General features: G+C 45.6%; 1 protein-coding gene across 1 annotated transcript in view; it reads left to right on the plus strand.

Annotated features, from left to right (window-relative positions):
• pof1b (POF1B actin binding protein) overlaps window positions 1–27397 on the plus strand; it is a 121962-nt gene that overhangs the window by 26296 nt on the left and 68269 nt on the right. The window contains exons 2-5 of the mRNA XM_072505224.1: window positions 7706–7792; window positions 14704–14826; window positions 18949–19041; window positions 20459–20635. Of these exons, the coding sequence (XP_072361325.1) occupies window positions 7706–7792; window positions 14704–14826; window positions 18949–19041; window positions 20459–20635 (480 nt within the window). The remainder of the gene's footprint in view (window positions 1–7705; window positions 7793–14703; window positions 14827–18948; window positions 19042–20458; window positions 20636–27397) is intronic.

A 27397-nucleotide genomic window follows, 5' to 3' on the forward strand; every position in this document is an offset into this window, starting at 1 on the left:
GCATTTGTGCAATGGCCTGCACCCGTTCCGCCTCGTGGGAGGCCAGCTTTGCAGTTTCTGCTGCCCTGATGTGGGAGTAACGTTTCTTAGCATGCTCATGGACAATGCACGTCTCGATAGCGACAGAGAGGGTCAACTGTTTGACTTACAGGAGCTGCTGCCGAAGGGTATCGGAGTGGACCCCGAAAACGATCTGATCCCGGATCATGGAATCAGCCGTCGAGTCATAGTTACATGACTGCGCTAGGATGCAGAGATGGGTGACTAAGGACTGAGAAGGTTCATCCTTACCCTGAAGCCTCTGCTGGAAAATGTACCATTCAAAGCTCTCATTCACCTCAATGTCGCAGTGGCTGTCAAACTTCAGCAGGACTATTTCGAATTCTGTTTTTTCTTCGCCGTCAGCGAACGTGAGGGAATTGTCGATGTGGATGGCGTGGTCCCCCGCGGTGGAGAGAAATAGCGCGATCTTCCTGGCATCCGATGCTGCTTAGAGGTCGGAGGCCTCGATGTACAAGAAGAACTTTTGCTTGAAGATTTTCCAATTGGCGCCGAGGTTGCCGGAGATGCGGAGCTGCAGAGGAGGCTGGATGTTTTCCATTTCACCGGATGGCTCCTTGCTGGTCAATGCTGATTCACTCGAGGTAGGTCCGTCAAGATCAGTATCACTCTGGTACCATGATGTATGAGTCAGGTAGGTTCGATGTGGACTGCACTCGATGCAGGGATGCTAAAAACAGACGTCTAACACTGGAGAAGATCCAACACTGTTTTATTCAATGATAGAACTGATATACATATTCAGCTGTGGGTCGACACTATACTGAACTGACTGGCGACCTTTTAGTAGTCTGACAAGACTTACTAGCTACTACATGGTGTTTGCACTTGCTAGCTCGTGGACTCTGATTGTCTCAGTGGCTGGGTCCCGAGAGAGCGGGAAACCTAGTGCCCCTTGGCTTTATAGTGGTAGTGTCCTGTCTGGTGATTGGCTGCACTGTGTGCGCGCTTACTGGTCATCCTGTGTGTCAATCACTGCCTGTCTGCATCTCATTATATACATGAGTGGATATTATGACACCGATATCTTCTCTTACTCTTGAAACATTTTATAAATTGCCACGGTTAAAATGAGAAGTGGAGTGCAATGCCTGAGCTGGCAGCTGCGGCTAAGGGTTGGCCATCCCACAAGGCATCCAAGTAGTCTCTGACCAAAGTCACCATGAAGCAGTCCAAGAAGCATAGGTAAACACGCAAGCAGAGCTACCCGACTTGCGTGTCCAGGGTGCTGACCCAGGTCCATCCTTCCACCCGCATCTTGTCCAAGGCCATGAGTGACATGCACTCAAAACGTGCATTGTCCCTGAGGTCTGGCCTCTCTTTCACGACAACAAGCAGCACAGCATCTCAGCCCAGGAGATCCAGAGCGCCATCTGGATCAGTCTCTACCTCATGTTGCCAGGGGAACTAGCCAAACACGCTGTCTCTGAGGGCACAAAAGCGATCACCAAACACACCAACTCCGTTTAGGTCGACCATACTGAACAATTGCTATCAACAACTTCTTTGTTCCTCTTTTAAGCTTTTTTTTGTTTTGATGGGTGTACGGGACATGAGGTTTTTTTTAAAGTATTTTTATTAAGGCATTTATAAATAAATACAACCAAAACCAAAAAAGAGAGAACAAACAGGAAGTCTCATAACAAATAAATAACACCCCACAGCCCCACCCTCCCTGCAATTCCATCCACCCCCCCCCCCCCCAATCCCACTACTGACTTAACTATTTTTGAAGAAGTCAGTAAATGGCCTCCCTCTCCGGGCAAACCCCATCCACAGACTCTCAAGGCAAACTTGATTTTTATCCAGCTTAAGGAATTCTGCGAGGTCGCTCACCCACACCCCAGTTTCGGCAGCTTCAAGTTCCTCCATTCCAACAAGATCCGGCTCCTGGCTACTAGGGAGGCAAAGGCCAAGACGTCGGCCTCTCTCCCCGCCCCCCCCAACCCCCATCCCACTGCTGACTTCTTAACTATTTTTTTGAAGAACTCAATAAACACCCCCCCCCACACCCCCCACCCCGGACTCCTGGGTCGTCCGTCACTCCGAAAAACGCCACTTCTGGACTTGGGACAACCTTCACCGTTGAACCTCGGACATAACATCAGCGAACCCCCACCAGAATCCCTCCAGCTTCAGACAAGCCCAGTACATGTGGACTTGGTTTGCGCCCCACACCTATCCTCCACACTCTCAAAGAACCTGTTCATTCTGGCCACCATCATATACGCCCTATGAACTACTTTGAATTGAATAAGGCTAAGCGTTGCACATGAAGAGGATGCGTTCACTCTCCTCAGAGCCTCCTCCCGTAACCCAGCCTCCACCTCCCTCCCCAGCTCTTCCTCCCTCCCACTTCTCCTATGGGGGCTCCCTCTCAGTCCATTAATTCCTTATAAATCTTCGACACCCTACCCTCGCCAACTCCGGTTTTTGACACCACCTTGTCCTGCAGTCCCGTGGGCGGCAGTTCGGGAAAGGGCGGCACCTGTTTCCTAACACAACCCCGTACCTGTAAGTACCGGGACCTATTCCCACTGGGTAGATTATACTCCTCTTCCAATTCCTCTAGGCTTGAGAAGCTGCCCCCCACAAATAGGTTCCCAAACTGCTCGATCCCCACCCACCGCCACCCCCAGAATCTATGATTCCCACAAATCGGTGCTCAAACCGAGGCACACTCCAACCTCGGGCGCAGCCACCACTGTCCCCACACCCTCAGGGCCGCCACCACCGGGCTTGTGGAATACCAGAACGGCAGAGGCGCCGTCAACGGTGCCCCTAAGCTCGTGTCCTTACAAGAGGCTGCCGCTATACAGGACGTGAGTTTGCATAATTAATTTGAAGACCAACAAATCATTTTTATATTAATTAGTTTCTTATAACTATGGGAACAATTGTTTTTAAAAACCCTGACGTTCCTCCATTGGTGAAAGTTAACTGGAGTGAAACTAAGAAAGATGGAGGACAGCGAGTTAATTTCACTTCAATTATACACAGTACATGATATGACTTTCACTACATTCCAACCACCCTGAAAGTTATATTCAGGTGTCCTTCTCAACCTCTGTTTCCTCCTTCAGAGTGCCATTCCCATAGGTGCTTCACCATTGGCGGTGTTCCCAGGAATGGGACAAACTAGGAGAAAATTCCAGTAGCACATTGAGGAATTAAAACACAGACTGCCTCAAGATCTAGGAGGAGAGCTAGGATGGTGTGGGGGGGAATGGAGTGTCGAGGCCTTGGTGCCATTCGTAACCCCTGAGCACTCGAGGTCATTTTCACTTTGGTTCCCAATAGTATCTCGGAGACTCCAGGGTAATTTAGGAGAGTTCGCAAGGAAGTCAGTGGTCACATCCATATAGATAAGGTGGTTCTCCCCCTTAATTGTTGGTTATTAAATATCATTTAATAGATCCAATCTTGAAAGAAAACAGGTTCTTTCATGTTTGCAAAGGACGGTAACAGCTTGAGCTGTTGTGGTGAAAACTATTTTGAACAGCTTTATAAAATGGTAAATTTTAGGGCTTGAGACTTTTGAAACATATTGGATTATTTAACAATATTTGCAATGATGCCTTCCATTTCATATTTGTTTCATTTATCTTTAATACATTATACTATCACTTATCATCAATTTACCTAATTTGGGGTTTTATTTAAATCCGTATTTACTAAGGATTGAATTTCTGAATCTTCCTCCCAATTTAAAACCAGTAAATTGTTAGAGAAAAACAGGAAATGCTGGAAAAATTCAGCAGGCCTGGCAGCATCTTTAAGCAAGAAATAGAGTTAACATTTTGAGTCCATATGACTTCCTCTGAGTTAGAGCGGGAGAAATGTGATGGATTTTATACAGTTTAACAGGGAAAGAAGCATGTGGATAAAAATCACATGTCCTGGGTAGGTGAGAACTAGGAGAGATTTGACAAAGCTGTTGTGGGCACAAGCCAAAGTGAGTTTTAATGGTAGCATTAACGACTAAAGAAGGTGTTGATCGTGGAATCAAGGTAAGATCGCAAAATGTGTTAATAGCAGAACAAAGGTCAGTGCTCTGTGAAAGCAGAGTTTAAAAATAAGTGACAGATGTCTGTTAAATATGCAATTTAACATATTTATATTGAAAAAATTGAATGTAAGGGTCATGGAGATGGGCAGGTGTGATCTCCAAAGTACAATCCTCCTGAATTGCCAACAGCAGAATCTGGAAGGTCAAGGATCAATTCCAGGAGAATCCTAAGTAATTCAGAAAGATTGGTAATCTTCCTACTGAGAGTAGGAAGCCTGGATGATTTTTCAGTCTAGGCACCTTTACTGCTGACTGGTTGAAATAATGTAACCTAGCACAGACCAGGATTCAAACTAAGTCTTCTCAGTATGGATAAGCTACATGCAGGTTTCACTAACCAAGCCAATAAATTCATTCCCAACATTTTTTTGTTATTTTGATGTCCATGCATTATGACTCACATCAGTCCTGTCCGATCTTATCCTTTCTTGACTTATCCCTGTACTTTATTGTCTCTGAAATTTTTCTTGCTTCATGTCCACTTTATAATCTCCCCGGAAATTTATTGCATCTGATTTATCCCTAAGGCATATGATTCCTTTTTTCCTTCAATCCATTGCTCTTAAATTTATTAACCATGACATTTCTGGTCTGATCTGCAATCAGCAGTTTTATTTTTGGCATCAATATTTCACTGCTGTATAGTGTTCTGTTGTTTATCATAGAACCATAGAATTTACAGTGCAGAAGGAGGCCATGCTGCCCATTGAGTCTGCACCGACCCTTGGAAAGAGCACCCCACTTAAGCCCACGCCTCCACCTTATCCCAGTAACCCCACCTAACCTTTTTTTTTGGTCGCTAAGGGCAACTTATCATGACCAATCCACCTAACCTGCACATCTTTGGACTGTGGGAGGAAACCGGAGCACTCGCAGGAAACCCACGCAGAGACATGGGGAGAACATGCAGACTCCGCACAGACAGTGGCTCAAGCTGGGAATCGAACCTGGGACCCTGGAGCTGTGAAGCAATTGTGCCAACCGCTATGCTACCATATTGCATTCAAATGACATTGTGAAATGTTTCTCTGTTATGTCTGTTGAGCTCCAAATTTGACATAGCCACAGTGTTAAAAGTAAAATTCAGTTGTGCAATCAACTATCCCAATTAATGCTTTTCCATGTCTTCAAAACTGCAGGATTATTTCGGCTTCCTCAATCTTCCCTCCCTAGGGGCTGGTTTCGCACAGTGGTAAAGAGCTGTCTTTTAAAGCAGACCAAGGCAGACCAGCAGCACAGTTCAATTCCCGTACCAGCCTTCCCGAACAGGTGCCGGAATGTGGCGACTAGGGGCTTTTCACAATAACTTCATTTGAAGCCTACTTGTGAAAATAAGCGATTTTCATTTCATTTTATAATCTTCAGGCTTTTAAAATCCAATATGTTTATTGCCTATTCATAGGTGCCTGATTTATCTTGACTTCCCTTCACTGATTAAATTTTTGGTAATATTCTACACAGTAACCTCAGGTTCTCATATTAAATTTGGTCGATGGACCTTTTTGATTTATAAAAAAAAAAAATGTATGTGATTTCCTTGCTATGTCCTGTATATTATGACTACTATCTCATTGAAAAAGGATATAGAAATTAATTTGGTCCATTGCTCTTCAGCTGGAGCTTCCTGTATCATAGTGCTCAAGCCTCTGTTGCTGCTCTCTGCAGGATTTGAACCAGTTCCATTCTGCCACCTGTGTAAAGTCACTTCCTCCTGCACTAGCCTTCTGTTACAGCCAACTTTAAATTCAGTCTTTGAGGAGGAAAGTAATTTTACTTGCGTGCAAAGGAACTGAGGACGAATACATAATAAGTGGATGTCACTTAATTTGCAGTTACGTTGGCTGCTGTAAATTAGAAGCTGTCTAGCCAGTTTTCTGTTCCAAGTAGGTGTGGAATTCAGCAAATACCTGTGCTTTTAAATTAACCAGTCAATGCGAAATGTCTCTTTTTGAAGAGGAAGACAGGTGTATGCATGAAAATCATCAGAAATGCACTTGGGTGGTGTGGTGAGTTGCAGACAATGATCTCTGGTGGCGATCCAGCCTGGATTGTCGGGATAAAAGCCTTTTCTGTGTTTGCCGGTTGGAAGGGTGGGTCTACCTGAAGTGAAGTTAGACATTTTCTCAATCCAGTTCCCAGTGACCATAGTCCTGTGGTACAGAGCTTTTAAAAAAATTGACAATCCACACAGAGGCTTCACATATGAGACATGTTGTTTTACGAGGCTGCAGCTAAAAGTTCTTGTTGCAACAGCATGATTTTTTAAAAAAGTTGCAAAGCATTGAGCACATTCGTGAACTAAGACAAAATGTTCTGTGTGAAATTTTTGTGTTGAACCCTGAAGCAAAGCACGGCTTGGAATTGAACTTTGTGGCCACAAGTTAGTGCGTCTCCTTTCTGAACGCACTAAGAGCTGTATTGTAGCCTAATGCAAGAAATGGCTAAAGAACTCGTGTACTAAGTAACTTGCATCAAAAAAAATTACATTCTTAAAGAAAATTTTAAATAACCACTTTATCTCACTGGATAGAGGCAGTTTGCTGGACAAAGCACAGTACAAGGTATGCGTTCCATTTTTCCTCGGAACTGCAATGAACCTCTGCAAATCAAGCATAGAACATATTGCAGAAGGAGGCCATTCGGCCCATCGAGTCTGCACCGACCCACTTAAGCCCTCACTTCCACCCTATCCCCTTAACCCAATAACCCCTCCTAACCTTTTTTGGTCATTAAGGGCAATTCATCATGGCCAATCCACCTAACCTGCACGTCTTTGGACTGGGAGGAAACTGGAGCACCCGGGGGAGACCCACGCACACATGGGGAGAACGTGCAGACTCTGCACAGACAGTGACCCAGCAGGGAATCGAACCTGGGACCCTGGCGCTGTGAAGCCACATTGCTAATCACTTGTGCTACCGTGCTGCCCATTATGACAATGACAATTATATTTGTATATTTTTTAATCAACTGGAAATTGAGTGAAATGCTTTGTTATTTGGTTAAGTTTAATTCACTTGCGTTATCCAAGGACGTGGGTTTACAGTTTGTATTTGTGAGCAATAATCAATCTGACGTGCAAGACCTCCGTTCAAAGTGGAATTTCCGCGGCTCTATCTGGCAGGCCGGGTTCACGCACGGCCGGTGCCATGTTATACAGCCACGGTCCCGACCATTCTCTGTCCGTATCTATAGATAAAGCCGGGGGCTTTACATGGCATGGCGGCTAGCCCCCCACCGGGTGGAGCATCGGTGTGGGGGCGCCGCCGACGTTTTGGTCGTAAGACCAGACGCTTCTTCCGGACATAGCCGCAAAATCGGAGAATCCAGCCCCTGGTCTGTTGCATCTATTTTTTCCAACTGTTACATCTGGGTTTTTTTTTTCAACCAAAAGCCACTCTGCTGCTCCATAATATTTCCAATAACCTTTGTATAATAATTTTTCTGTGTGATATGGGATAATCCTTTTACACCTTTAATCCAGGTTGGTTTGGTAATGTATGCTGCACATGATAGCCATCTTTAGTGAACAACAAACCTTTTTGACATGGGTCTAATTCATATCTTTTTATGTAGGATGGTCAGCCACTATATCAACGGACGAATGATGTCACTTATGAACAGAACAGCATGAGGCAAATTGGGCTGCCGAGCCCCACAGAGGTATGGGTTTTCAGTTTTACAAACGTGTCCAGACAGAACCTGTTATTATCTTGACACTTTTATTTTGCTACATAAATTTAAAAATAGTAGAGTGGCATTTTGAGTTCTAGTTCATTTAATCATGGTCGTGAAATAAAGTTTAACCTCGTAATTATGCTTGTTAGGTGAATTGGACGTTCTGAAATTTTCCCTCCGCCGGAGTGTGGTGACTGGGGGCTTTTCACAGTAACTTCACTGCAGTGTTAATGTAAGCCTACTTGTGGCACCAGTAAAAACGGTTATTATCATGCTTGTTTGTTTGAGATTTTGTAAAATCTGCTGAGTCGTGTCATGTCTCAGTATCTTATGAACTTCCAGTCAATACTTTAAAAATCTAAAACCGACAGTTAACCTTGTGTCCTTTGCATTTTGAGCTTCAGAGGGCCTGAGTCTCAAGCCAATGGCTAATTAAATATGGACATTCACAGCCATCTGGGGAATTCGCACATCTCTTTGTTTAAGAATGGGCCATCAACAGAAGGGTTTTAGCATTCCAGCTGGTTTATCTTTCTCTTTTACCATGTACAATTTGTGCACACTCTGATCCTGGGCCCCATGCCATCGGCAACACCTTCACTGAAGTGTATGAGAACATGGGCCTTACATTAAGCCAACCTGCCCCTGCCACATATCCTCTTGGACATATTTACCATTTTCCATACCTTGGGAACCTACTGTCAACGAGGGAAGACATCAAGGTGAGGTGCAACATTACCTTCCATGCGCCAGCGCAGCCTTCGGTCGCCTGAGGAAGAGAGTGTTTGAAGACCAGGACTTCTGATCCGGCACCAAGCTCATGTGCTACAGAGCATTAGTGATACCTGTCCTTCTATGTGGCTCAGAGATGTAGACTAAGAACAGCAGGCACCTCAAAACTTTGGAACAGTACCATCAGTGCTGCCTCTGTAAGTTCCTGCAAATTAATTGGCAAACTAGGAGCACCAACATCAGTGTTCTTGCTCAAGGCGACATCCCCAGCATCGAAGCATTGGCCATGCTAGGTGAGCTCTGCTGGAAGGGTCACATTGCCCCCATGCCTGACACAAGACTCCTGAAACAAGTGCAGAGCTTTGGCATGGCAAACGAGTCCCAGAGGAGCAGAAGAAACACTTCCAAGAGCACCCTCAGAGCCTTCTTGAAAAGGTGCAACATCCCCACTGTCACCTTGCAATTCCTGACCCAAGACTGCCTGATGTGGTGAAAAAGCATCCAGGAAGGAGCTGAACATCTCCAGTTTCATCACCGAGAACAAGCTGAAGCTGGGCCTCGACAGCAAAGGAAGACTAGGCGACCTGGGTACCCTGCCCACCCGCTCCTCCAACCACCGTCTGCCGCACCTATGACCGAGACTGCACGTCCCGCATTGGACTCCTCCCTCACCCGAGAACTCCTTTTAGTGTGGTAGCAGGTCAACTTCTAGCCCAAGGGACTGTCCAAGAGAAGTACAAAAGAAACGTCAAAACACTGTGTTAGATAAATATGAATAGATCCCATCGACCTTCCACTGTAATGTAACAGTACCGCATCCAAACAAGATTGGATGAATTTCAAGGAATCGAGTGATAAAGAAAGAACCCTAGGATCAGTAACAGTTCTATATAGAAGGAGGAATATGGGGGCCCGGCCCTTCCGAACCTCCTATTTTACCACTGGGCGGCAAACGCAGAAAGGGTACGGGGGTGGATCAAAGAGTGAAAGGTGGAATGGGTGAGAACGGAGGAGAGCTCTTGCACGGGGACATCACTCCGAGCACTGACCACAGCCCCACTCCCATTTCCTCAGCCAAGTACTCAAGAAGCCCGGTGGTGGTGGCCATGCTGAGGACGTGGCATCAACTCTGGGACCATTTCAATCTGCAACAATGGACACTTCCTTTTAAAAGGCGGAGACAGGACGAAGAGGTACTGACGATAGGGGTCCTATAAGTAGACGCAGAGTAGCTACCCTGGGGGAACTAACTGGTACATACGACTAAGGAACTTCCTCCGCAAGGAGACCGCAATGATCCCCCGGATGATCCCGGATGAACTAGGGGACAGTAACTGAGCCGACGTGTACAGATGCCTATTGGGGGAGGTAAGGGCCCCGCTGGATGAGACACGTGAAATGTGGGAGGAGGAGCTGGGCATGGAGTATCCTGCTCTGTTGGCAGTCAGCAGCACCACCCAAAGCTGCAGACTGGCTTTGTGACCTGTCGGAATTTCTTCAAATGGAGAAAATTAAATTTGCCCTCCGAGGATCGGAAGAAGGCTTCCACAAAACGTGGGAGCCATTCACTCGGTTGTTCCAAGACCTGTTTGCAGCCAACAACTAGGAAGCCAAAGACTAGGAAGGGAATTACGAAAGTATGAGGGTGAAAGTGCCCAAAGTGACTGGTCATATAAATTTGTAAAATACAGCCCAATGAGGGGGAAAGTCTCTAAGAGGAGGAAGAACCTATACCATGGATAGCCAAGGATGTTAAGGAGGGTATTATATTGAAAGCACGGTAGCATAGTGGTTAGCATAGTTGCTTCACACCTCCAAGGTCCCAGGTGCTTGAAGGGCAACACGGTAGCATAATGGTTATCACAGTTGCTTCACAACTCCAGGGTCCCAGGTTCGATTCCCAGTTTGGGTCACTGTCTGTGCGGAGTCTGCACGTTCTCCCCGTATGTGCGTGGGCTTCCTCCCGGGTGCTCCGGTTTCCTCCCACAGTCCAAAGATGTGCGGGTTAGGTGGGTTGGCAATACTAAATTGCCCTTGGTGTCCAAAAAGGTTAAGTGGGGGTTGTGGGGATGGGGTAGATACGTGGGCTTGAGTATGGTGCTCTTTGTAAGGGCCGGTGCAGACTTGATGGGCTGAATAGCCTCTTTCTGCACTGTAGATTCTAGATTCAGCAGAAACATTTTTTTTCTAAATTTGGAGTAGCCAATTATTTTTTTCCAATTAAAGAGCAATTTAGCATGTCCAATCAACCTACCCTGCACATCTTGGGGTTGTGGGGGTGAAACCCATGCAGGCACGGGGAGAATGTGCAAACTCCACACAGACAGTGGCCCTGGGTTGGGATTAGAATCCGGGTCCTCAGCGGCGTAGGCAGCAGTGTTAACCACTGTGCCACCCTGATTCAGCAGAAACATAAGATGACAAAGGTTAGTGGTAGGTCAGAAGAGTGGGATAGTTTCAGAATGCAGTAAAGAAGGACAACAAAAAATCTGGAAGGAGTAAATAAACTAGGAGGACAAGCTAGCGATAAGTATAAAAACAGACAATAGGAGCTTTTTTAAGTACATTAAAAAGAAGAGAGGAGCATAGGGAAGCATTTGCCCCTTAGAAAATGAAACTGGGGAAGTAATTGTCGGGAATGTGGAAATGGCAGAGGAGTTAAATAGATATTTTGCTTTGGTCTTTACTGTCGAAGATTCAACCATCTCTGAAATAGTAAAACATATGGTGGAGGAATTAAATAAAGTCACCATCACCAGAGAATTAGGTTTAGGCAAACAAATGGGGTTAACGGATGACCAGTCCCTTGGATCTGATGGTTTGTACCCCAGGATCTTAAAGGAGGTAGCTACAGAGATTGCGGATGCATTGGTTGTCATTTTCCAAAAATCCTTGGATTCTGGAACTGTGTCATAGGATTGGAAAACTGCCAATGTGGTACTATTGTTCAAAAAGTGATGGAGGCAAAATGCAGATAACTACGGCCAGTTAGCCTAACTTCAGCTATTGGGAAAATATTAGAATCAATTATTATTAAGGAGAGAATAGCAGTGCATTTTGAACAGACTATTAAAATGACTGCTGCAAATCATGTGATCTTTGGCATTTTGAGCTCTAGATTCCTCAACCATTGGGAGAATTCACACATCTTTGTTTAAGGACAGACCAGCAACAAAAGAACAAAAGAACAGCATTCCAGCTGGCTCACTTTTCTGCCTCTCATGGACAAAGCCAATTGAAACTCTAAGTAATACAAATATGAATGGATTCTATCGATCTTCCATTGTATTATGATGCTCCCTCATTAAAACTAGAATTTGTGAATTCAAGGTACCAAACAACAACACAGTATGTGTAATCAAAGTACCGCCTCTTTTTGGAGAAAGGACTTTGGACGTGCACAAATCACATGATGAGGAATCCATTTTGTTGTCCCTCCTTAAGTTCACCTGAGGACGAACTTCCTGGACATTTGAAAACGAGCAGCCTCGCAGCTTACTGAGAATCCTCTCTTTTACAAGAATTTCAGTAACGAGTCAGTTTCATCGAAGAAACTGTAGGCCTGCAGTGAACATGGCCAGGATAATCGTTAATTGTAATTTTGTTGTTTTAACTTCTTCTGTATCTAATTTTTTTGTGTGTGAGATGAGTAAATTTTAATTATTCGGGGAAGGTGTATGATAACAAATAACCTTTTTTAATTTTAAACTCCCAAACCATGCTGCATAAAATAAAAAATTGACACTGAGCCACAGAAGGAGAGATCAGAGCAAATGACCAAAAGCTTGATCATAGAGGTAGATTTCAAAGAGTGTTTGCAAGAAGAAAGGGGAGGCAGGGCGGATTTAGGGAGGAAATTCCAGAGCTTTAGGACTTGGGCAGTTGAAGGCACTGCTGCCACCAATTGTCGGGTATGTTCAAGTGGCCAGAATTAAAAGAGTGTAGATGTCTGAGGGCTGTGGAGTTGAAGGAAGGAGGCCTGAGGCCATGGGGGATTTGAAGTCAAAGATGAGAAGTTTAAAATCGAGCGACTGATTAAACAGGAGGCAGCATGGGTCAGTGAGCACAGGGGTGATGAATAATTGGGATTTAGTGTGCTTTTGGACTCCAGTAGCACCGTTTGGATGATCTTAATTTTACAGGGTTAAAAGGCAGCCAATGTTAAGGAGATGGAAGTCTAGATGGCATGCATAGGTGGTTGGAAGCTCATCTTGGGGTCAAATATGACACCAAGGTTGCAAACCACAGTTGTAAAGCTTCATTTATACTTCAGGGACTTAATGTACTGCACAATTATGCTGAGATGAGTAACCTCAAATGATGAGCCACAGCTTCCAAGAGCAAAGTTTTTGTAGGGCAGCTTGCATTTTAATCATCCGGGGAATATACATGCTTATCTGCACACATTAAGCTTTATTTCTCAGTGGTTGCTCAGAGGAGAGAATGGGTAGCAATATTGCTTTCTCATGGCATGAAAAAGGTTAATGAGTAATACATCTGGAAGGGTCTCATACTGATTGGCTTATAATGTTGTTTGCAATCAGTTCAGTGTTTGAACCCGGAATTACATTACTTTTTCCAACTTAATGCAAACTCAGAAAATATTTTCCATTAGCAAGAAAATCTATGAGCACTTGTGATTTTTATAAAATTTCAACTGCCTGTTCAATTGCTTGGAGATCATGGCAGAGATGGTGGCCCTGCCCCTTTGGCTTAAAAGTTGATGGTGAGCTTGCATCAATTTAACGGCGGTTGGGCCATGAATCAACTTGGAGTGGGACTTCCGCCCCTGGTCTTTACGGAAATCCCGCCTCTTCGAGCTGCTGGTCAATCAAATGGACAGCAACTCCCAGCTACACCACTGGGAAAACCGGCAGCCCCCAAAGCAGAGGGGCCATGGAGCCAGACATGGAGATACTTCCAGAGTTTTTCCAGGGCCAGACAAGAAGATTCGAGAAAGGGGTTGGGGGATGAGTTCTACAGGGCAGTATTGGCTGAGGGAGGGAGGGGGAGGGTGGGAGGGAAACACAGGAGGGGAGGAGGAACTAACTTGAGGGAGGACATCTCCATTGGGTACTAATAGTTGTGTGGCCTAACATAAATGAGATGATAGATTTGAGCCATTTTAGCACACTAAAGGCACCTGATGAATGAAAGTAGTTGTTTATTGAAATGCAAGTTATTTTCTCTGGAGCTTGATAGATTGATCTGTCCAAAGCAGTATGTTGAGTTGAATGGGGCTTTAACTTCTTCATAAGACATTTCAGACCTGCGGTAAATTGGATATAATGAAACTAGCTGCAGCAAGGTTCCTTTGAAAACTGAACCATGTCTCTGAAGTCCTGCTTGATTTGTAGAGTGCAATGTGTGAAAGATGCCCTATTGTATTATTATATTTGTTGAACTCATGTTCCACAATGTGATTGGTGCTCAGGATTCAATTAACTTTAAAAACTTTACTGACTATTTATATTTCACAAATCAAAATCTTGGGTGTCACCATGCTCACCATGTAAATTCACACTGCCACCTACTCTGATTGGGAGAATGCCGGGGGATTTGTTATGCTGTATGCCCACGCAGAAAACTTGCCAAATTTCAATTGATTAAAAATAGACATTTACAAAATGTTAAACCATTAGGTTTATTAATTTGGAGCCACTGGTATACTTTTTGTATTATTGTGGAATCACACTTGCATAAAAGCATGAGAAAAGGCAATGTATCAATTGAAGCTTATCCCCTCTAGTATGTTTGTCAATACTTTGGAACACCCTGAAGATATGAAAAACATTGTATGAATGGATAGCACAGGGCTAAATCGCTGGCTTTGAAAGCAGACCAAGGCAGGCCAGCAGCACGGTTCAATTCCCATAACAGCCTCCCCGAACAGGCGCTGGAATGTGGCGACTAGGGGCTTTTCACCGCAAAGCAACTTCATTTGAAGCCTACTTGTGACAATAAGCGATTTTCATTTCATTTCAAATTCTTTCTTTCCTTTGCTTTTCTTTTTTTTCCTCACAGTAGTTTGTTTTCATTGGATGTGTCATGGTATTTACATGTCTGGGTGGCTGAAGCCATTCTTCGCTGTGCTATAGGCAGAAAGGTCATTTTAGTTCCTCGCTTTAAAATCTGGGCTAAATTGCTATTTGTTTGTGGTACAGTTACAGAACAGACAGCATCAATATATATTGGCTCAAAGCATGAAAGGAGTAAATATTCCCAAAGATTCTGAAGTTATAGTGCATCAAACCTACGTGACGTTTGATCCAAACACTCATGTGCAGGTATGAATTATTACAATGTAATTACCCATTTTTCTAACCACAGTACAATATAACCTGCCAATGTCTTTATATTCTCCTGGAAATTGAAGAGGAAATAATACAATAGCAGAATTAGTTTTAATGAAAGCCATTTTAATTCACATGTATCCTTTATAATGAAATTGAATAATTAGTTTATTTTGTAGCTATTGTAAGCAGATTGATCTATTTAAACTTGGCCTTTGAATTCTTTGTACTCATTCTGAAGCCTCTACATTGCTGAGCTTCTGTTGCTGACTTCAGTAAGATTAATGTCAGTTCATCTTTCTGCCCCACCTTTTTGTTCTCTCCAACCAACCCAGGATCCCATTAAGAGTCAAGATTTTGGCACTTTTTTTATTGCTGAGACCAAGTATGAATAAAGCCCCTTTGCGTGGATAGAATCTATTTGTATAGAAAGAAAAAAAGACAATGAGGGTAGCATAGAATAGGGGGTCAATGGTAGCGTAGAATAGGGGGTCAATTAGGCGGGTCTTGGCGGGATGGGAGTCGGTGATTGCACTATGTTTGTTGTTCTTTGTACATTGATTTTATGCACAAATACCTCGTTAAAATTGTTTATTGAAAAAAGAAAAAAGACAATGATTGTAGACAAGATTGCAAAAAAGTAAATGTTGCTCAATGTATTTTTTTTGAAAAATTCAATACCAGGGTATCTCTGTTTTTATTAAGACGTCAAGAATATGTCATAAATTTGGGCAGCATGGTAGCATAATGGTTAGCACTGCTGCATCATGGCGGCGAGGTCCCAGGTTCGATCCTGGCTCTGGGTCACTGTCCTTTTAGAGTTTGCACTTTCTCCCCATGTTTGCTCTCCCCGTGTTTGCGTGGGTTTCGCCCCACAACCCAAAGATGTGCAGGGTAGGTGGACTGGCCGCGCTAAATTGCCCCTTAATTGGAAAAATGAATATAAAAATAAATAAATAAAAAATAAATGTTTCAAATCTTCAACCGTAAAATATTTTGGGCCAGATTTTCGCTTCCATGGCAGATAGCTCGAGTTGAGAAATTTCCCATCTCGGCGGGGGGGGGTGGGGGGGGGGGGGGGGGAAGAGGGGGAAGAGGGGAGAGGGAGTGCCCTGATGGTGTAAAGGTTCAGTCTAGGTAGGGTGGATGGGGAGGTGGTGGTTTGTAGTGGTGTGTGGGGTGGAGCTGGGCCCTGCCACCTCCCGACCTCGAGTGGAGGCGGCCACAGGGACTCTCAAGTGTTGAGACATGCTGACTCGGTTCTCTGGGACTTTGATCCCAGTTGCTTTGTTAAATATTAGGCCCTCCAGCACTCCTTTAATAACCTTCTTGAGTTTTTAATCAAACTGAACAACAGCCCCCACTGTAATAATGGTTGGTTGTGGAAAACAGACAAACAGTAATAAAGCTATAATGATAACACTTATGTAAATAAACAGCTAGTGAATCTGCTGGAAACATTTTGTGTACTTCCACAAACCCAGGCAGGTAGGATTTTTTAATTTCAAAAGAGGTGGGGATTTAAATAACTTTACGTTTTGACTGTTCTACATACTTTATCTGCTGTTCAAGAGCATTTATGCCTCCATTATAAAGTCATGGAATATATATTGCTGGTTTAGGCCCCCCTGGAGCGAAAATCAAGTCTGCTTGTCCTGCACATAGAGTTTAAATGGCCCAGCAATTTGTAATTTGTGCCTGTGCTCTTCATGTCCACCATAGAAGGAATTGGTGGATGATGAGTCTGGAGAAGGGTGTGTAGATAGCATGGGTCACACTGAGATCCAAAAAGACGAAGTGTTGGGCGCCTTGAAAAATGTTAAGGTGGATAAGTCCCCAGGGCCTGATGGGATCTACCCCAGAATACTGAAGGAGGCAAGAGAGGAAATTGCTGAGGCCTTGACAGAAATCTTTGGATCCTCACTGTCTTCAGGTGATATCCCGGAGAACTGGAGAATAGCCAATGTTGTTTCTTTGTTTAAGAAGGGTAGCAAGGATAATCCAGGGAACTACAGTCCGGTGACCCTTACGTCAGTGGTAGGGAAATTACTGGAGAGAACTCTTCGAGACAGGATCTACTCCCATTTGGAAGCAAATGGACGTATTAGTGAGAGGCAGCATGGTTTTGTGAAGGGGAGGCCGCGTCTCACTAACTTGATAGAGTTTTTCGAGGAGGTCACAAAGATGATTGATGCAGGTAGGGCAGCGGATGTTGTCTATATGGACTTCAGTAATGCCTTTGACAAGGTCCCTCATGGCAGGCTGGTACAAAAGGTGAAGTCACATGGGATCAGAGGTGAGCTGGCAAGATGAATACAGAACTGGCTAGGTCATAGAAGGCAGAGAGTAGCAATGGAAGGGTGCTTTTCTGATTGGAGGGCTGTGACTAGTGGTGTTCCGCGGGGATCAGTGCTGGGACTTTTGCTGTTCGTCGTATATAAATGATTTGGAGGAAAATGTAACTGGTCTGATTAGTAAGTTTGCGGACGACACAAAGGTTGGTGGAATTGCGGATAGCGATGAGGACTGTCAGAGGATGCAGCAGGATTTAGATAGTTTGGAGACTTGGGTGGAGAGATGGCAGATGGAGTTTAATCCAGACAAATGTGAGGTAATGCATTTTGGAAGGTCTAATACAGGTAAATTCAGTGAATGGTAGAACCCTCCAGAGTATTGACAGTCGGAGAGATCTAGGTGTACAGGTCCACAGGACACTGAAAGGGGCAACACGGGTGGAGAAGGTACTCAAGAAGGCATACGGCATGCTTGCCTTCATTGGCCGGAGCATTGAGTATAACAATTGGCAAGTCCTGTTGCAGCTGTATTGGACCTTAGTTAGGCCACACTAAAGAATATAGTGTTCAATTCTGGTTGCCACACTACCAGAAGGATGTGGAGGCTTTAGAGAGGGTGCAGAAGAGGATGTTGCCTGGTATGGAGGGCATTAGCTATGAGCGGTTGAATAAACTTGGTTTGTTCTCAATGGAAGGAAGAAGGTTGAGAGGTGACCTGATAGAGGTCTACAGAATTATGAGGGGCATAGACAAGGTGGATAGTCAGAGACTTTTTTTCTCAGGGTAGAGAGGTCAATTACTAGGGGGCATAGGTTTAAGGTGCGAGGGGCAAGATTTAGAGGAGATGTACGAGGCAAGTTTTTTTACACAGAGGGTAATGGGTGTCTGGAACTTGCTGCTGGACGAGGTGGTGGAAGCAGGGACGATAGTGACGTTTAAGGGACATATTGACAAATACATGGATGGGAATAGAGGGATACGGACCCCAGAAGTGTAGAAGATTTTAGTTTAGACGGGCAGCATGGTCAGCGCAGGCTTGGAGGGCCGAAGGGCCTGTTCCTGTGCTGTACTTTTCTTTGATCTATATTCCCATACCAACAAAAATGGGATCTGCTAGAAAAGGGGGTGGTATTGCTGGTTCTGGGTCCCATCTGCTATTAGACCTCACCAAAGTCCAGTCCTTAGTCTCCTTTTTTGCAATAATTTTGTATGAGTTGTATAGTCTGTTAATATGCCATAGTAATCATTACCTGTGGTTTGAGAAAATATTGCTCAATGGATTTATAGTACAGGTAGTTCCTGTCTTTAACTTTCAGCGTCTCAAACTCTGAAAACTGCTGTGCAAAACACTGCAGTATAGGATACCCCACTCAATGTGGGTTTTACTGAATTTCATTTCCATCCTCAGTGTTGTGATGGTAACCTGGCAGAGTGTTGTAGAACCCGCTGGGTAAATCTGGCGCAATCTAGAATGGGAACGGAATCAGCTCTGTCAAATGTTACCATGCAAATGATGAAGGTGAAATGACCCTCATTCTGAATACAGGTTTAAGGAGGGTTAAATTTATTTTCTTATCTATGCTCTACTGAATAGGGAGGGGTTCAGTGCTAACACTGGGTGCCAGAAATGTGGAAAATTGTCAGCAACCATGTCTCTAAAGATCAGCATGATAGATTTTTGAACAAGCTAACCATAAACATTGATTTTGAAATGTTCAACATTAGTAATGTCAAGAGGTGGACATTGCCTGCAATGGTTTGGCTTTTAAAGCTATCCTGCGATGATGAAGTCAAACTTAATTAGCACTTGTTCCTGTTACAGGCACATAACAACAGAAAGGATCTCCAATGGTGTCAGAGCGTGGGACACTCACAAACTAACTTGGAAGGCCGATATAATCAGAGTCCTGTACAGGTACAAATGAAGACATTGATTTCACTTTTTTCTTAATGCAGTTTTGCATACAAGTTGCTGAGAATCTTAAAGGCTGTGTCATCATCTAGCAATCGAATCCAATAAAGAGTAACAGTGACTCATTATTTCAGTATTTAATTGACTGAAGTGTGCTGGCTGCAAATTGTCAGCAATGAATTAATTTTGGAGTTTTTGGTAGCTGAATAGGTCCCGGCTTGGGTCACTGTCTGTGTGGGGTCTGCACGTTCTCCCTGTGCCCATGTGGGCTACCTCCGGGTGCTCCGGTTTCCTCCCACAAGTCCTGAAAGACATGGGGCGGGATTCTCCCCTACCCGGTGTGGCGGGCCGGACCGGCGCCGAGGAGTGGTGTGAACCACTCCGACGTCGGGCCGCCCGGAAGATGCGGAATCCTCTGCACTTTCAATGGCTAGGCCGGGGTTGGCGCTGCGCCAGCCGGTGCCGAAGGGCTTGGCGCCGTGCCAACCAGCGCCAAAGGGCCTCCGCTGGCCGAGAGAGAGAGCGCATGGGCGGGAGTGCCAGCATGTGCTGGCGTCATCCCAGTGCATGCACAGGGTGGTTCTTCTGCACGCCAGCCATGGCGGACTGTTAGACTGGCCGGCGCGGAGGGAAAGAGCGCCCCACGGCACAGGCCCGCCCGTGGATCGGTGGGCCCCGATCGTGGGCCGGGCCAGGCCACCGTGGGGACCCCCCTGGGGCCAGATCCCCCCACGCCCCCCACCCTCCCCGAGGACTCCGCAGGCCGCCCGCAGAGCCAGGTCCCGCCGGTACGGACCTGGTGTATTTTACGCCGGCAGAACCCGCCGAAAACGGGTGGCCACTCGGCCCATCGCAGGCCGGAGAATCGCCGGGGGTGCCACTGCCAACAGCCCCCAACCGGCGCGATTCCCGACGAAAAACTGACATCGGAGAATCCGGCGTCGGGGCGGGATTCACGCCGCTCCCCCCCCCCCCGGCGATTCTCCAGCCCGGCGGAGGGTTGGAGAATCCCGCCCATGCCGTTGGGCAATTTGGACATTCTGAATTCTCCCTCTGTGTACCCGAACAGATGCCGGATTGTGGTGACTAGGGACTTTTCACAGTAACTTCATTGCAGTGTTAATGAAAGCCTCTTTGTGACCATAAAGATTATTAAATACGATGAGTGCTATTCGCACTTTGTTTTGAAATGAGAGAGGTTTTTTACTTGAAGCTAAGAGTTTCAAATACAATAAAATTATTCTCTTGAGCAGTTATAGGTTTGAACAACCTGCTAACTTGAAGATCAACATTAAAGTCCAGTAAATGAACGGTAAAATTATAACATTGAAGCACGCAGCGGCCACTAGCTTGACATCTGCCTGGAGATGTTTGGGGATGGGGGAATTCAGGTCTTAACTAGTGTTTGCTTGTGTTGCAGATTGTAACCTCTCCAAGTGATTACATGCGGCCTCAGAGTGCACAAAGCTCTGTCACTTCCCAGGAATATGTTGGAACCCGTATCAGATGCTCAGTAGGCTCAGAAACTCAGAGTCCTGTACCAACCAGAGTGCAAAGCCCTGAACCGGCCAGAGTGAGAAGTCCGCAACCAGCCCAGGTACTATGCTTAAATAGAAATCTGCAATTGTAAGTCATTTTTCTGCATTGCTGGGCCAGATTGAAAAAAGACTGTTAAACTGTTGCTGTTCATTCCACATTGACAGATTTCTCTTTCGTTTAAAAATTGAAACCAAATGAGAGGACACTTCATTTGGTTCTTTTGACTCATATTTCACACATTGCCCACAGCTTGGAGGGAAAATACTTGAGATGGAGTTTTGTAGCTGCAGTTTGCAGTGAATATTTCAGAGGCTGGTTATTGTGGCTACATTGCATAATGGGGAAAGAATGAAGATGTATGAAGTCTGGCCAGGGTCCTGTGATAGGGTCGATAGTGTAATTGAATCCATGAAGTAGTGGTACACCTTTAGCTTGTAAGGTATTCTCCATAATCCATTGCTGAAATCTGTTTAGACTTCATATAGTCAAATGAATAATTTCTAGCTAGTAAATGATTGTTATGTCTATGATCAACCCACCCGACAATTTTGGAATTACAATTGGATTCACCTGCCCCCAACTACAGAACACTAAAATGGCTTCACCTTTTCAGAATGAGTGCTGACATAGTCTTAAAGTATCTGCACATCTCTGAGTAGTGCTGTCAATTGCCTATATGTAACATTTCTCCCATAAGGTATGTGCTGGTACAAAATGGATGTTACTTTCTGATTAAATTGCATACCGAGACATAAGTATAGTACTTCCCAATTAAACAAGTTAACCATGAAAGTTTCTAGGTTAACTGATATCTCCTAACTATTTTGTATAGCTCATCCTGAAAGTATTAATACTGAGAATTGGGGTTGTCTTTGTGAAAAAACAAAATATGTAGCGCATTTGTTCCCAGGATTGGATTAATCACATAATTGATTTTATGCAGTAGCGGCAGTTCTTTAGTTTGCTGATATAGCAAGATAAATAAATTGCAACTTCTTACCGGTTGTTACATCAGAGATCAACTTAATTAGCATTTAGAATGTGAATTTAAAAGTGAAAAGTAAAGTAAGTTAACTCAATGTATTTAACCCTTCGCCAAGACTGGCTAACACGCTGACTGGCTCTCTGTCAATCTGTTAAGTCAGTATTGGATGCTTACTGAGTGGCAGATTATTGGAGAAAATGACTGTTAGCAAATTTCAGGATATTTATTTATATATTTATTTTTTTAAATTCCAGTTAAGGGGCAATTTAGCATGGCCAATTCACCTATCCTGCATATCTTTGGGTTATGGGGGTGAGACCCACGCAGACACGTGGAGAATGTGAAATTTCAGGATATTTGTACACTTTCAGGAGGATGAGCAAGAATATCAATCTTCATTGTGCTAGCTTTACTCAGCAGTAAAGTGGGCAGATTGCTTAAACTGTTGGGAAGAGTGTGTTCTTGTAAAGGATTGAGATTTGGTCATTGGCGTTCTGTCAAACCTTTCCTACATGATAAACTAGAAATGCCACACTTGTTTTAATATCTGCTGGACCAGGTAAATGTCCTCCATTTAGGAGAAGTTTAATCTGTAGCAGAATTCATTGATAGGAATATAGTTGGAGATGAAGGTACTGACAGACAGAATCATATAATCTAACTAAAATCCATTTTGACCTTCCAATTTTCACATTATGGATGCTCATTAGAATGGAAAAGTTGAGTTCTAGGAAAAGGAACATCTATCATCCTTTGTTACTGTAAAGTTTCAGTGATGAGGCCAAAGAGGCTCTGATGCTGCAGATCTCTGGGCCTCCTGTCAGATCCTAACCCCCCTCCACCCACCCACCAAGTCCGATACATCGTCCATTTTGACGGGAGGGGGAAATCCTTTGCCTTCTTCACCAAGGACTGATTATCCAGGCCCGGAGAGGTGTAGCAGACAAGTGAGCGTCGCTTGCTGGTTGAACGTCTGAACACTTCCTCAGCCTTTTGTTCGGCAGTCACCCCTGGACCTGCATCGATTTCTGTGAGCAAAAGCTCCATGTCCGGCTCCTGGTCGACCTCCCGCATTTCGGAGTCACGAAGTCCAGCCGCCTTGCTGGGTACCACTGGCAACTTCTCCGGAGGAAGGGGCACCACTGGGCTCGGGATCAGTGGTCGGTCCTCGGGTGCCTGTTCCACCTGGCAGCGAAGGTGGTCCACGTGCCGATTTGAGTCCTTCCCTTGCACCCGCACCATTTACCAGATCGGCCCAGACCATTTTATGACCGTTCCCAGAATCCATAACGCCCATCAGTAAAATTCCGGACATAAACAGAGTCGCAGCGGTGAATCCTCTCACAGGCCTGGCTCGCTTCGCTCTGGTCTGTTCCTGCTGGTCGTGGATCCTATCCCCCGATGTCCCCGAAACAAGGCTCAATCGCATGCGCAAGCGATGACCCATTAAAAGCTCTGTGGACGTCACCCCAGTGATACCGTGCGACGTGGTCGTATAGTAGAACAGGAAATGGGTGAGGCGGGTTTCTGGTGAAGTTTGAATGTCTGTATGGCAAGTTCCGCCAATCCATTTGAGAACAGGTGATCAGGAGGGGTGCGGACCCTATTTTGCTTCAAAAAATCCACAGCTCCGAACGGGTTAAGAGCATTATAAGTCTGTCTGAGCCGCTCAGTGGTAGTGTGCGATGTAGTCATCGTCATCCGGTATACATCCGTCCATTTAGAATGCGCATCTACTATGAGTAGGTATATTGCTTTCTGGAAAGGCCCCGTGAAATCCTCATGGAGGACCAGGGAATCACATCCTCATTGCCAGTGTAAAGCCTCAGGCATGGGACCACTCGGAAGCGATGACTGTAGAAAAGTTTGGGTTTTTTCTTCTTACTATACACTACTCCCACTCCCTGAAGAGAGGGCCAGGCTATTTATATCCCAGCAGTCCTAGGAAAAGGGGTGGGGGGGGGTGGGGATAGGCTCGGCCCCTCATCTGGGAAAATCGCATTCGGGTGAGGTCACAGGCACTTTGATGTTGCAGATCCCTGGGCCTCCTGTCAGGTCATAATAGTGTAGCCACTTAAAATGGCTGACTCCCGATTAGAATGGCCAAACCCCGATTTAAAATGGCGAACGGAAGAGGCTGATGGGAAAATCAGCCAACAGGACTCAAACAGACAGCTGCAGGTAAAACAGTGTATTCGCCTCTGGGGAATCCAGACAGACCGATACCTGCAGCCAGCAACATCACAACAACCCAGCCATCTGCATATTAAGCAGCCATCCCCGGGAACAATTGCTACAAATTAGCAACTCAAAGCCGACCCAGACCTTTCGGCGCCAGCAGGAGGTGAGACAAAGAAAGGTAAACGACCACCCCTCGATCAAGGAATCGCTCCAGTATTGGAGCATAGCGAACCAAGTGATTGGGACCAAGTCCAATCACTTGGAACCAGGTTCAAGGTCCGCCCCGAGATGTGGGAAGCCCCTGGGGACTATAAGAATAGGAGCCAAGTTTAACTCAACCCTTTTTCTCCTCTCCGCACCCTTCGAGACCCTTCTGCAAGATCAAGTAAGTTTGACTCCAGTGATCGCTGCCAGATAGACACTTCTGACTATCGACCTGTACCAGCCTTTGAATCCCGCAGGCTCAGAACCCATTCGAAAGGCCATTTGTTTGCCTGACCTGGTGGGCCATTTCCAAAGTTAAGTATTGGCCTGTTAGTTGTAGGAAGTAGTTTAGCATTAGATTTAATGTATAAGTATTAATTGCTGTATATAATAAATGAGCGTTGATTTAACTCTTACTAAGCGGTGTGTTGGATTATTAATCATTACTCGGGCTTGAACCACGTGGCGGTATCAGAAAGATACCTGGCGACTCGTGAGCAAAGGTGACCGAATAAGAATAAGTAAACTAAGGCTAAAACGAGCAACAATAGTCACCTTATACCAATATCTCAGAGGTCTTGGGGCACAGTGGGTAGCACCCCTGTCTCTGAGCCAGAAGCTCTGGGTTCAACTCCGAGCCCAGAATTTGAGGGCTAAGGAAGGTGTGTTCATAACGTGCCAAACAGGTTGAGCATCAACCTGCATATCTTTCCAACATGCCAATGATGGGCGTAAGAGTGGGAGAGGTTCCTGGTCAGCCATGTGATAGAAAGAAGGTTTGAACCACAATCCCTAGCTCCAGTTTACAACATGCATATAAGAACTCAGACTTTCTGAATTGTAAGACTCCACCGACATCAACATCAACGTCTGAAACTCCCCTACCAACTATAATATGCTTCCAATTATATTTGTTCATCTGCTGATAAGCATATAGGCAGGAATGGAACCAAGTAATGACAGTCTCACAGAGCTGGAAAGAAAGTTGAGGAGAATGGTATGGCCAATTATGTCAAAGGTTACAGAAATATCGGGAAGAATTATGCACTATTGTCACAATTTGAGATAATTTGTGACATCTGGGGCGGGATGCTTCCGCAATTGGCGGGATGGTCCGATGCCGGCACCAAGAACGGCGCAAACCACTTCGGCGTCGGGCCAACTGGAAGTTGCGGAAACTTCCGGGGGTTAGGCTGGTACCAGAGGGCTTGGCGCTGCGCCAACCTGCGGCGAAGGGCCGGTGCGAGTTGGCACATGCACAGAACCGCCTGCGTGGTTCTGCGCATGGGCAGACCGGTCGGCCAGTTCCTGCGCATGCGCAGGGGTTTCTTCTCCTCACCGGCCGTGGCGGAACCCTACAGAGGCCGGCACGGAAGGAAAGAGTGCCCCCACGGTACAGGCCCGCCCGCAGATCGGTGGGCCCCGATCGCGGGCCAGGCCACTGTGGGGGGCCCTCCGGGGTCAGATCCCCCCCCCCCCCCAAGGACGCCACTAGATGGCCTACCGAGCCTGGTCCCGCTGTGTGGGACCATGTCTATTTCACACCGGCGGGACTGGCCAGGAACTGATGGCCGCTCGGCCCATCGGGGCCGGAGAATTGCCGGGAGTGCTGCTGCCAACGGCCCCCGACCGGCGTGGCGTAAACCCTGCCCCCGTCCGGAAACCGGCGCCGGAGAATACGGCAGCCAACGGCGGGGCGGGATTCATGCCGCCTCCCCCCCCCCCCCGGATTCTCCGCCCAGGCGGTGGTTCGGAGAATCCCGCCCATAATTTCAGTGTTTTTTGACGTAAAAGACAGTAGTGGAAGGATTCAACTAGGCCTGTGGAGGAGGTGGGTTTGACGCTTGAAGGTGACAACGTAGGAACATTGAAGAGGAAAGGAAGATGGGGCTGTAGTTAATGAAGGTAGAGGACAGGTTTCAGTTTTGAAAGGAAGATGTCATGAGTTAATTTGCCCAGCAATTGCATGTAATGATTGAATTGCCACTGAAATAGTAATAAATGCTGCAAACAAAAACATACTGCCACCTGCTAGAGCAGGAAACCTGCTGGTGGGACCAGAGTGTAATGTGGGAGGAACCATGACAGGAGGTCTCGACAGTAGGAAAACAGATTTCAATCAGATGTGTGGCGGAAGGTTTGTGAGGTGGCAAAGCAGCCCACAAAGGGTGAAAAGATTGTTAAGATGCTTGTCTTGTGAAGTTGGTTAAGGTAAATTTGCATGATGCTCGCCTGAATTTAGTCTTGCAAATGACGCACATAAATCTTGCATGCCTTTTAAAATCTGATCTATTCAGAGCTGGTGATCTTCAGCCGGCTTCTCTGACTCGCACTGTGAGAGTTGATCTGACTTCACTGACAGTCAAGCCCAAGACACAAGAGAGCGATCAGCAAAGGTCTGTTGAGATGAGAGGGCCAGCTATGAGAAGCTGAGGGGCAGAGCTGCACTGATGAAGCTCCTCACATCTGAGGAATGGGCAGACCTGGAGAGATCCAGAGCGGGGTCAACACCTCAAATTCCACCACTCCGTATGTTAGAAGGATGGGATTATCATGCGTGTCTGCTGCACCCATGAGCATTGCAGAAAATGCACAATGAAACATGTCAGCCGATGTCAGTATTCCCAGTATTCCCAAACTGCATCCTGTCCCTGTCATGTAATTGGACTTGCCCCACATGTCACTTCAGTTAATTGGCTGGCTGCTGCGTGAATACGTTTGGCCGCCCTCTTCTGACTTCCTGAAAATCTGCGATTCTTCCATTAAATTCCAACCAATGAATTCACGTAATTTATTGTTTTGTAGATTAAACTACAAAGTAATTGATGTGAATTCTGCACCTTATGGAGCATAAAATCTGATCTTTGAATAGACTAAAGTGAACATTATTTGATGCATAATTGCTGTGGGACAAATTGTCAATTTTCAACAAATACTTGATCCAAATTTATAGAATCATAAAATCATAAAATTTACAGTGCAGAAGGAGGCCATTCGGCCCATCGAGTCTGCACCGACCCTAACTGAGAGCACCCCTACTGAAGCCCACGTATCTACCCTATCCCCGAAACCCCCACTTAACATTTTATTTTGGACACTAAGGGCAATTTAGCATGCCCAATCCACCTAACCTGCACATCTTTGCACTGTGGGAGGAAACCGGAGTACCCGGAGGAAACCCCCTCACACACGGGGAGGATGTGCAGACTCCACATAGACAGTGACCCAGCTGGAAATCGAACCTGGGACCCTGGAGCTGTGAAGCAAATGTGCTAACCACGGTGCTACCGTGCTGCCAATTAATTGAAGCTTGGATGTGTCTAAGCGAAACTTTCCATTTGAATTCAAGGGAGGTTAACATTTCAGTCAAATAATGAATTCACTCCTATTTGGATAATATTTGGCTTTAATAATGTGCAGCGCATCATTCAAACTCAACCCTTTGTATGC

Source organism: Scyliorhinus torazame, chromosome 5, assembly GCF_047496885.1.
Source record: "Scyliorhinus torazame isolate Kashiwa2021f chromosome 5, sScyTor2.1, whole genome shotgun sequence".
NCBI lineage: Eukaryota > Metazoa > Chordata > Chondrichthyes > Carcharhiniformes > Scyliorhinidae > Scyliorhinus > Scyliorhinus torazame.